General features: G+C 40.9%; 1 protein-coding gene and 1 pseudogene across 7 annotated transcripts in view; one reads left to right on the top strand and one right to left on the bottom strand.

Moving 5' to 3' along the window:
• The window catches only part of PPHLN1 (periphilin 1), a 117,907-nt gene that overhangs the window by 13,219 nt on the left and 92,655 nt on the right, over positions 1–12,033 (top strand). For all 7 annotated transcript variants that reach the window (XM_075551868.1, XM_075551864.1, XM_075551866.1 and 4 more), the window contains one exon: positions 11,022–11,119. In XM_075551868.1, coding sequence (XP_075407983.1) covers positions 11,042–11,119 — 78 coding nt within the window. In that variant the 5' untranslated portion in view covers positions 11,022–11,041. Of the gene's footprint in view, positions 1–11,021; positions 11,120–12,033 lie in introns of those variants that run through there.
• On the bottom strand, positions 5,989–6,607 carry LOC142451542 (nascent polypeptide-associated complex subunit alpha pseudogene; annotated as a pseudogene).

Raw genomic sequence — 12,033 nt, 5'->3', positions numbered from 1 at the left:
TCCTGAAGGTATCATCCGCCCTGGATTCCCTGTGTCTCCAGCTCCTATCTGCACCAGTGTACATCTTCTGCTCTATCCAGACTTGCAAGGTAGAATTCGGATCATGATAGTTGAGGGGGAGGAAGCATTTAGGAACTGGAGGAAAGCTGTATTCTTCATTGGTGCTACATCGCACCCTGACTGACTCATCGCCTCCCCTAGACCCTTCTGTAAGGGGAATCTCCAGTAGCTGACAAATGGGCCTTGGGTCTCCACTCTCCACTTCCCCCCTCATTCACTATGGTAAGATTTTTTTTTTTTTCTGATGATGCCATATACCTTTTCCCTTCGACACCTTGTGATCACACAGACTGGAGTACTTCTTCCATGTGGGCTTTGTTGCTTCTGAGCTAGATGACCGCTTGTTTACCTTCAAGCCTTTAAGACCCCAGACGCTATCGCTTTTGATAGCTGGGCACCATCAGCTTTCTTCACCACATTTGCTTGTTCACCCGCTTTGTCTTAAGCAGTTTTGTCGGGAGGGTGAGCATCATAGAATGCCAATTTAATAGAAGAAAGTATTCATGCATTGAGGGAGTACTTGAGTAGAGGCCCAATGTCCTTCTGCCATCTTAATACTAAACCTATAATTATAGGCACATAGATCTATTTCCCCATCCTCATATATGTATTTGCATATGTACATGTCTTTGTCTAGACCTTTGCCTCCTAGCTCTTTCCTCTATTTCCCTTGACTTTCCTCCTGTCCCACTATCATGCTCCGTCCCCACCTGGGTTTCAGCTATACTTCTTTGTTACATTACCCTTGATCATTCCCTACCAGGCCTGCCACACACACACACCCCCACCACCAATTTGCATCGCTTGTTCTCTTGTCCCTGGGTTTGTTAACACCGCTTCCTTACCCTCCACCTCCCCCTATCCCATGTCCCCCTGGAACTATCGGTCCCGTTGTTTTTCCTCCAGTTACTTCATCCAGCCTATCTTATTTAGACAGACCTGCAGAGATAATAACATGCACAAACACAAGACAGAGCACAACCAAGCAATATAAATCTCTTTCTTAAACACATACGTGTGTCCATGGATTTGTTTCCATGGATTGTTCCTGTAGTTTGCCCAGACTAATGCACCAGCCAACACGAATGGGGACAGGCCGAGGGAGAAGCACTTGCTACCAGCAATCTGGAGGGGCAAGCAGCTGAACCTAATGCCCATTCCCAAGGTGGAAAGTTGGGGTAAAAATAAATAACAAATGGGAGGAAGGATAAATAATCGCTGAAAGTAAAGGGATGAGTAACTGGGGATCTGAGTGAAGCAGTGGGGAAATTGAACATTACGTTTATTCCTCGAGAGACTCAGTTCAAGTCTGAATGGGTAAATCTCTGGAAGAGTCAAGAATGACCTGAGTTATGAATTAATGTGGCCCTTCTAGCCATGGTTGCTTATATGATCTATGGTGGTTCTGGACTTGATACTCCTGTGGGGATGGTCCCATTTTGTAGGGTCTCATCTCTGCTATAGTTTTGGACAGGAGTGGGTGGAGAATGAGCCCTGACCTTAGTGGAGGCTGTGGGCTCAGCAATATCCTTTGTTTCTCTGAGTATATCTTTAAGACTCCACTTTAGTGCTGCAAGAGGAACCTTAGGGATGCAGTGATTATGCATTGCCCTGCTAACTGCAAGGCCAGCAGTTCAAAACTAGCAGCTGCTCCCTGGGAGGACAACACCCGTGAAGAGTTGCAGTTGTAGAAACCCACAAGGGCGGTTCTACCCTGTCCTCAGGGATTGGAATCACTTAATGACAATGCGTTTTTATTTTTGCATAGTACTGGGTGTGAACCAAGCCACATTTTGTTTCCTTGACGATATCCTTAAGACACCTCACCTTAGTACCAGGCCACACCCTTTGTTTTCCTTGGATACACAATTCCCTTGTGCCACCCTACAGTTCTGCACACAGCAGCTCTCCTGGAAAGCCAGGCGTCTATTTTCTGACTGAGCTTTGGAAGAAGTAAGACCTGCTGTGGCTTTTGGACATTTTTGGCTTCTGGCTCTGGACCCTGCATTTGGCTTGTCTCTGCCTGACCCTCAGTTTTGTACTGAACCGTATCCGCCATGTGAGACATTTCCTTAAAGTTTCGTGAGTTTCTGTGGGATATTGCAGCACTCTACAGAACCCAGGGACGTGAGGGGATATATTATAGGGAAGAGTGCGGGACGGGGTGGTGGTGATGGAGCAAAATAGATCATGGAAGAATTGGATATTTGCCGCATTTTCAATCTCCAACTTCTCGGAACTAGTCTGGTATTAATTCTTACAAAACAAATTGTTAACCACATGTTTGTCTATAGTTTATCAAGTGATACAGGAGTGATTGGTGGTTCTCACTCAGTGAGTCTGGCTGAAGGGGGTACTTGCAATTCTTGGTAGTGTGGTTTTTTCTATTTCCTCAGTGAGAATTTAAAGAAACACACACACACACACAGCTTGGGCAAACAGCAACTGAAAAATGGAATTTGATAACCAAAAAGAAAAGCACAATAAACAAAACTACCAAGTTTGTAATAAAGAAAAAGCAAAGCAAAGGAGAAACAGAAAAGAGAAGAAAAGGAAGAAAGCAGCAGAAGGAAAGAAAACAGGAGCAGGGAAAGGACAAAGGATGGGGGGCCGACAAAAGCACAATCTCCAGTTGGGACAGTACATCTGCTACTGATTGGTGCCAGCCAAGGAGGTTTGAGGAGATGAGAGGGCGGGAACTCTAGTTTGAGGCGGAGTTCCCGCTGGTCTAGAAGGTGTTGGAGATCAGAGTGTTGGATCTGGTGGGAGTTCTTTGTGACCCAGGTGCCAACGAGGTCAGGGCAGCTGGTGATGGAAAGAGTTCCTGTGTGACCAGGGGTTGCTGAGAACAGGTTGCTTGCCTAGTGCTGCACATTCTGTTGACTCATAGTTATTTATTCTGCCAAGAAAAGGGAAGGTGTATATACAGTTTTTCCCTTGACAATGATAGTTTTGGAGGGAGGAGAGGAAGAAAAGTAAGTAGAAATTAATGTTTTACCATACTAGAAGTTATTAGAGTGTTTTGGGAGTCTCAAAGAAGAGATAAGTTAATTCTATCTGCATCTAAGTAAAGCTGACAACTGTATTAAATCCTGAAAGATGAGTAGATGGTTCAGGCAAGTAGAAGGGCAGTATTGTAGGCAGAGGGAAAAGCTTGGTTTTGAGAAGGGTGTGGTGTTTAGGAATAATGACACTTGGAGAACAGAGTGGGTCAGTATGTCAGGAGGCCTGGTGACTGTTGGGAAAATGGTGAGATGAAGCTGGAAAAATGAGAATCAGGCAACCAGGAGAAGAGGGCTGCTCCCCCGCCCCCAGGTTTAGGAGTCAGATTGTTCTTTGGGATGTGGGTAGCCTCTGAGAGATTGTTAATCCAGGTATCTTAGAGTGAACATTCTGCCGATAGTTTGCAGGGTAGATGGAGGTGGGAAAGGTGAGAGGAGAAGCTTAGTGATCGATCTTATTAGGGCGTTCAATAAATAGGTTATGAGATCCGTAGACAAAGACATTTCAGCAGGAATAGAGATAAGTAAATAGATTTACTTTAGTAAGATGATAGATAATAGTGACTAGTTCTGTATGAAAAAATTAGGGTTTTAGGTGGCTCAGATTTCTGATTTTGTCTTTTGGGTAAGTGGTGGTGTCATTGTCAGAAATGGGGAAGACAGAAAATGAACCAGGTTTCTAAGAAGTTTGAAGAATTGAGTTGTGGCTTAGTGAATTAGAGGTGTCTGGGATAGCCTTTTAAAATTGTTGAAAATATACACAGCAAAATTTTTGTTCAAAGTATATGCAGCAAAACATACCGATTCGGCAGTGTCTGCCAATTCAGTGACATTGATTACATTCTTTGAGTTTTGCAGCCATTCTTCCTTTTCCCCCCATTAACATGACCTCACTGCGGCCTATGCTTCCTGTCCTTTGAAGGCACTGCTGATTGACTCCGTATCTTTCATCAAAAGAGCATGTTCAAGGCAAGCTAGAGAGTCACAACTTTCTAGCCATATACATAATTTTTAAAGATTCAATTTAATGACTGAAGGCAAGTATGCTTACAAACTCTATTTTTACTTGCCAATAATTTCTATTAATTATTGTGTTAATAATGATAAGCAGAAGAAAACAATATAAACATAGTATAGTCTGATCCTAAACTTAATTCTTAAAACAGTCAAGTTTAATCTTTATTTCAGTACTTATTTAAAGAATTTTATTGATAATGAAATATGTCTGTAGGCTTCTGACTGCATTAAGCCAGGGGAGGGCCTTCTGTCAGACATTCTGATTAGGCAGCATGGTCTCTGCCAGAGAGAGGTTTAAGTGGTCTTTTTGCCAACTTAGCTTAAAATTTACTTTTATTCCATTTATTTTTGCTGTTTTAAACAGGAATAGCAAACTACAACAACTAAGGAAAGTCCTGGCATCTTTTCTCTGGCTCCAACCCTGGGGAAGGGAAGGGTAGGCAATCATTGCATTAACTTGTGTGTATGCTGGACATCTGAAGGTGGCACTAAAAGCTATCTGATTTAAATAAGGAATGTAATATCTGTTTCGGGGCAACTCTACCAATTTAGACTGTCCCAAATGGGCAGAATGATGTAACTCAGCCACAAGAGTGTGCCCTAGAGCCTCTGGTATTAAGGGAAGTTCCACGAACGTGAAATTGTTAGGAGCTCGCCTGACATGAAGGTTAGAGCTCCAACCAGGTACAAACACACACCTGTATAATTTTTCTGAGTTTAAACTTCTATTTCCCTTCTGAAGAAGAGAAAATATAAACTGTTAATTCCCTTCCAAAAAAGAGAAAATATAAACAGACAGTTACCAGAAACCAGACCAGGGCAAGTTTTCCTCCACACTGAGTGTGGCCACTTGTTACCTGAAAAAATTGTTAAAGAGTAAAGAAAAACCCCCCACGGGCTATACTGACAAAGTGTTACTTGGAAGCAAAGATGGGTTACCCATTCAAAAACACATTCCATTTCACACACCTCTGGGTGAAACCCCTCAAAGTCCCGCAACAAAGACTGGATGAATAGGAAACATATCTTGACACAACTTCACAATAGCAACAATCCATCCATTTCAAACAACACTAAAGCAGACAAAAAATTTTTATGAACATAAGAGAATTCCAATGTAAGTTTTTGACCGGTTGTCCACTCCACCAGGGCCAAAACAACCAATCTGACAGCTAAGAGAAAGACCACTGGGAGAGAGATGGAGAAATAAGAGAAAGGACAACATGAAAAGGAAACTAAAAAACCAAACCAGGCTTTTCAACTGTCATCCCAGTGAGAAGATTGCTTGGAAGGATTATGACCACGTTCGGTCCCCTAACCAAACCAGGATAAGCCGGTCTTAGGGAGAAAAGTCTTACCTCCGGAGGTGATTCTGCCCAACTCGTGTGCATAAATGTAGGGGTGCGTCTTCCAGATGGCTGCCAGAACAGGTTTGCCAGGAACACCTGGAACTTCTCAGGTGGTGCCTCCCGTAGTGTTTCCATTCCTGGGGTAGCCATCCCGTAGAGGCCAACAGGCGGAGTACAGTGAGTGGCCTTTCCCAGCCAGTACACCAAGTGTGGTAAGCTAGCAGTTGAATGACCGCTATAACCCTCCAAGCTCCATTTAGAGTCTTTATTAACCAGCGCAAGTTAATGCCTCTCAAACCCCAGCAGGCCCTCACTGTCGCAAGGGGTCAGCTTATAAAGGTTAAAACCACAGACTAGATGACTAAGTGGTAGGCCTGGGTTTTTTCTACACAACTGTGCAAGCGAGTTATAGAAGCCCAAACAAGCAATAGTGTACAAATATTGAGTGGGGCACATTCTGACACCAGTCAGGATTGTGAAGGACATTCTGACCACACAGTACATTCCGAGAACACAGGCAGAATGAGATTAAAAAAAAAAAAATCTTAAAATGGCGTTCCTTATGTCAAGTCAGCTTCAACAATAGCATTTACAATATCATTACTGTTTTTCTGCATTTTGGACTCCCTCTGCTCTTGATATATTTGCTTGTGATATGACCAGTTCTGTGTCCTTAACTTCCACACCTGTTTCATCAATCTTTCCCCCTTCAGTCTCCTCGTGTACAGTTGGAGTTTGTGTGTTTTCTTGAATGTTCGTGACTGCTTCACCTTGGACTTGGAATTTTTCAGCAGCTGCTAGCTGTGTTTCCTGAGATAAGTCCTCTATCTTAGTTTCCCCAAACTGTGTAAGTATCTGAAGCAGAACTCTTGTAGCCATCTGGCTTTGTGAATGCAAAGAGGATAGTTTTAGACTTCTGGATAGTGAGATAGTGACTCTAGTAGCCCCCGTGACTTGGCAAAGACTCAGTTTGGACATAGCCTTGCATACCTTATTTTCTCAGATTCTGCTGGCTTTACTGACTGGCTCCTCATCCATTTCATCTGCCGCCGCCAGCTAGGTTTGTTGTGTGCTTGGCTGTGGAACATGGTCCTCGAGCTCTGGTACCGATTCATCTGTCAGGTTCTGTTCCTGTGGCAACCCCTGCTCTGTAGCCGGGGTGATTACTGTGATGGGCATTTTGTACAGGGAAAGTGGAACCAAGGTGGCGGCAGAAAGAGAGCGAACAAGCGAGTGCAGTCAGGACCCATGCCTGTTGCAGAAGGAACGGTTTCCTGTCTTTTGATGTGCATTCTAGACACCCTGTTTTGAACTCTGGAAAGATCGTATTTCTTGTTTGCTTTTTGTACCTGGTTTATTTCTAATGGCTAACCCTTCTTCAAAGTTAAGTACTTTACTTTCTTTCAGCCTGTGTTATCTTCCATTTACAATGACCTTATGCATTCTTTCATTAGGAGCCCTGGTGGTTGTAGTGGTTACACGTTGGGCTGTGATCAGTATAGTCCACACTTAGAAACCACCAGCACTTCTGAGGGGAGAGAGACTGGGATTTCCAATCCTATAAACAGTCATAATCTCAGAAACTCACAGGAGGTTACTTTGAGTCAGCATTGAGTCAATGGCAGTGATAAGTTATCTTAATATTTCTGTATCTCTAGGTGCTAATATCGATTTCTGTGGCTAACAGGAACTCACAGAATAAATTCATGATTACAGGGTTTAATAAGAAAGTTGACAGGTTGTAACGCAAGTGAGAAGTGGTCAGAATACAGGGCATGTTGGAAAGTTCTTTCAGGTCTGCTAATAAATGCTTCAACCCAAAGACAATCAGCTCAAGCTCTGTGGGTCAGCAAATTCAGTTCCCTAAATAAGTGCCCAGAGGGCACCCTACTCCAGTAACCCTTAGTCCCAAATAGCCTAGCCCCAAGGCATTGAGCTTGACTTCTGTGGCTCAGCACGCCCAGCTGTCCCCAATTAGGTTCTCAGAGGCACACTCTACTCCACAAACCAGCCTCTTGCCCCAAAGCACTAGGTTTTTACTTGTTCAGTGGGCTGGGAAGTCCACTGTTCGGTTTCATGTTCTGATTCTTCATTCTTCTGCTGCTCCCGTGATGTTAAAGCTAGCTTCTGAATCCAAGAGGAGGTTTGCTGTACAGGGCTGTTGGGTTCTGCAGACTTCCTCTACTCCTGGCTCTTATTGCTTCTCAGAGACCTCATTTTATATGCAGCTGGGTGCCATTGAAGGGAATCCTGGTTACGTGTACTCACAGGTGAATCCCATTAATATCTTCCTTTGCCTTCTTCCCAGATCTATATAGGAAAAGGTCCTTTGGTGGGGGTTAGAGACTAGCTAAAAGAGCTCCATTAAATAATCCACTGCTGTTGCAGTCGCTCTTTGTATGGATAGATTAAATTGAAATACATTGAGATAACTGCAGTAAAATTATTATCTGGCTTCCAAACTGTCAGGTGAAAATTGGGGAATAAATCAGGAGTGACTATAAATAATCCTACTTTTGCAAATACTGAGGCAGCATTTCACAAAATCCCTATTGAGTCTTTGGGTGAGCATAATCTTTTAAAAAATGCCATGCATCTCTGTCCTGAACCCACTTGCTGTTGTTTTGATTCCTATTCACAGTGACCCTTTAAAGGGTTTCCAAGACTATTATTCTTTAACGGAGCAGATACCATCTTTCTTCCATGGTTAGCAGCCTACAGCTCCATGAGGGCTAGTGGTAGTTAAAGCTAAGTGTTTGAATCGATTTAATTTGTTTTAAGATAGATATGTGATACATTTTTCATAGTAATTTTCATATAATTCATTGTAATGCTTACAAATCTCGTGTTACCTACTTTAGCGTTTTATGTATGCCGAAGCATGTGTCAGTATTATTTATATTCGTGAAAGGAAAATCATTAAAATGTTCTCTTATCAAGCTTTTTATTTAATAAGGTTGTACCTTTTGGTGTTTGTTACCTTGATTTCTGGATTGCTTTTGGATACGGGGCACTTTTTTTACAAAATGAAAAGTTTGTGGGGATTTCCAGACTGAAGCTGCTGGATTTTTTTTAACTATGGGAAACATTTTAAAGCCAGCGTTCTTAATATCCCAGCCCAAATTGACTTTAAGCATCTAGTGTTGCCCTCATTTTGAGATAAGGACGAGAGTTACCCCAACAGTTCTCATCTAGCAGGGTTGGGACGACAGCTCCTTTCCTTTTTTTTTCTTCTTTAAATCTAAGAAAGAAACATGGATTTGCCCCTCTTCTGAGACTTGAGTAACCTGGTGTCAAAATAGTATCTTCTCTTTTCAAAACTGTCTTGGGGTATATGGCTTATTAATGTCCACACTTTTAAAAGAGTTTTATTGACCATATTTGTTAATGAAAATACTTTTTAATTCTGGTTTTAGAGGTATTACATGTTCATACAAATAATGAAGATTTAGCTCTGTTCTATTAGTTGACGACACAGACACAGATCCTTAAGTCTGCATTCCTCTCCCCACTCCCAGCCCCTGTCTGCTTCTCCCCTAGAGCTTGTTAAGAACTTTAAATTGGTTTCCAAAAAAGACTGAAGTGAGTAACAGGTACTTTTTATTTATATCTATATCTATCTATCTATATATTTTTTCAGGGAAGCCACTGATTTTAATATAGTACTATTATATCTAGTAGAAAGTTATATAGTTTCTTTAGCATTTTTATGATTTATTCTTTTTTTTATTAAATTCCAAGATCTTTTAACTTATATTTTCCTTTAGTTCCATGCTGTTCTAATAGGGCTTCCTTGCTTTGTAATTGTTTCTATCATTTCTTTACATAAATGTACAACAGTTTATTTGACTAGTATCAACTTGAGCATTTTGGGTTGGTTGTAGCCATTACTGTACATGTGCACAAATATACCCATACGTAGCATTACCAGGTCAAAGGATACATGCATTTCATGCTTAATGGGTTTTGTAAAAATTTTTCCTATAGAGTTTTTACCCACCTCATTAATATGAATATTGCTTTCTCAAAACAAAGTAGTTTGATTTTTACAGAGCCTTTGGAGGAAAACTGGTACTTCATTATAGTTTCAGTTTTCCTTCTTTATTTGAAGGAACTAGAGTATCTCTTTAAATGATTAAGCACCGTTTACTTGTATTCTTTGTGAACTGACTGATTGTTCACTGCATATGTCTATTTCTCTTTCAGATTATTGATCTTTTCATATTGTTTATCTGTACTGTGTCTTAAATAGAAGGGTAAAATCTGACTTAATTCTTTACCCTGAATGTTTTGACGGGGTTAAGTAAAGGTAGAAGAGGAAGAATGATACTGACAGTTTGTTACCATCACTTCTGTAGTTCCTTGGACCTAAAAGTAATAAAAATAATACTGAAAGCACTGCTCTCAGATCTACCAGTCTCCCCCCCCCCGCCCCCCGGGTTTATCCGAAATGATTGCCATTTCATAGCCATCCACATTCTATAATTCTATATATTAAAACTGGGATATCTGTCTTCCTTCTCCACCTTGTATGGTATCATAAAGAAGTAATGAAAGCTTGTGGCAAATATTTTTTATGAAATATGTTCATTCTTCACTGATTTCTATAAATTTGCCTCTGGACTTCTTCCCTTTTTTCTGTGACTAAAATGCCCTAAATTAATACATGGTCCATTTTCACTTCTTTCTTATGATCATTGACTTACATGAAGATTCAGTTTTTGACACAGAACATGTTCCCTTATTATTTCACTCTCTGGTTCTGTCCGTTAACAATTTGTCATCTACTCACGGGGCTGGCACGAGCAGGTTGTGTTTTTTTTGTAAATAGTTTTATTGCAGCGTGATCTGTGACATCTGGGGACAGTGCAAATAATTACTGTGCCTGGCTACTAACTGTTAGTTCAAGTCCACCTAGATGTACCTTGGAAGAAAGGTGAGCCCATGTGGCGGTCTGCTCTTGAAAGGTGACAGCTTTGAAAGCCCTGTGCATCACAGTTCTACTCTGACACGCGTGTGGTGACCATGAGTTGGGATCAACTCAGTGATGACTGGTTTAAAAGGTTGGCAGTTCCGGTTCACCTTGTACTTTTGGAAAGTCACAGTTTTGGAAACCTTATGTATTTTCAGCTAATGTGAACATAAAGACAGGAAATATGGTCTAAAAGAATCTAGGGGAAAAACAAAACAAACATGAAGCCCCATAAACTAACATTATATCCACCAGGAAATAGTAGTTTGCTGGCCAACCTTTTAAACTGCTCACTGTAATAGATCTGTTCTTTACTGAATGAGAGTGGAGAAATCTTTGTGGGCCTAACCACTCTTCCTCCCATTATTGGTTGGAACAAGCTCTTGAAGCTTTAAATAGCCTTGAAAATGAAAGGAGGGTGGAGGTTTCCTTCACCTAAAAAGAAATTCTCAAAAATAAATAAAGAGCTGCTTTAGTTGCTGTTTTTTGTTGTTGTCACTTATGTTCTCTTTACTATCTCTGAAAATACTTATGGTTGACAAATAATTTGTTCTTTTCTTCTTTGTAACTTATTAATAATATAAAAACCTGTAATTTGTTTGTTTCTTTTTTATTTTTTAGTGGCTAGCAGAAGAGATGAAATGTGGTCTGGGTCTGATGGACGATATGACTATGAAAGACTCCCAAGAGAACGAGCAGCCCCTCGAAGTCATCCCAGTGTAAGTTGTTCCTACGAAAAAGACTCCAGCGCCCACGTCTCAGTTGACCTGGTACATCAGAGCTAGTCCTGTTAACAGATCTTCAGCTATCTAAAATGTACTGACTATGTTGAAGAACAGATCAAGTTTGTCTTTTAAAAATTAAAAAAACAAAAGGCAGTAAAAATTTTAAACAAGATCTATATATTGTTTACTTTGTAAACTAGAGGCATTGTGTTGAATATAATTTGTGGGGGAAAGTGTAAGCTTGCTAGAGGTCAGACGATCAGTTAACAGTTTGAGTTCCCGTTCTTGTATAAATTGTGCATATTTTTATATACACATGAAAATGTTTCTATGTTGCATGCACAGAAAGCCTAAAAACAGGCTTTGATGACACTTCCATAAGACGACCAATATGTGCAAACATCCCTAGTTAGGATTCCCATAGGCAAGCGTTTTTATAAACAGACAACTGGGCCAATGAGTGAGAATGCCTGCCAAAGGACTTAGGGCCAGGGAAACGGTTTTTACTGTGTCATCTTGCCACTTGTCTCAGTTGGTCTTGGAATTGGCAATTTGGGGCCATTACTTTTCTCTTCCCAAGGCGTTTGCTCTTTTGCTTAGTATTGTATTTTAGCACTATGTATGTGGGGGTACAAAAAAATGGAATTCTTTTCCAGAGCTATTTATTTAAAAATTCTTTAAAAAACTATCACCTTCAAAGTACTCTCCATTGCACTTAATACATTTGTCAAATCTGTGATTCCATTCTTTGAAACATTTTTCAAACTCATCTGTTTGGATGGTGGACCGTCAGTACCTCCCTTGATTTTTTTTTTCCTTCACCTCTTCTACACATGAAATCACTGCCCTTTCATGTCCCTCTTCATTCAATGAAAACAAAAGGAAGGTGCACAGAGCAAGGTCAGGTG

Source organism: Tenrec ecaudatus, chromosome 6, assembly GCF_050624435.1.
Source record: "Tenrec ecaudatus isolate mTenEca1 chromosome 6, mTenEca1.hap1, whole genome shotgun sequence".
NCBI lineage: Eukaryota > Metazoa > Chordata > Mammalia > Afrosoricida > Tenrecidae > Tenrec > Tenrec ecaudatus.
Note: the sequence above shows the minus strand (reverse complement) of the source record. Positions and strands in the feature narration are given on the sequence as shown.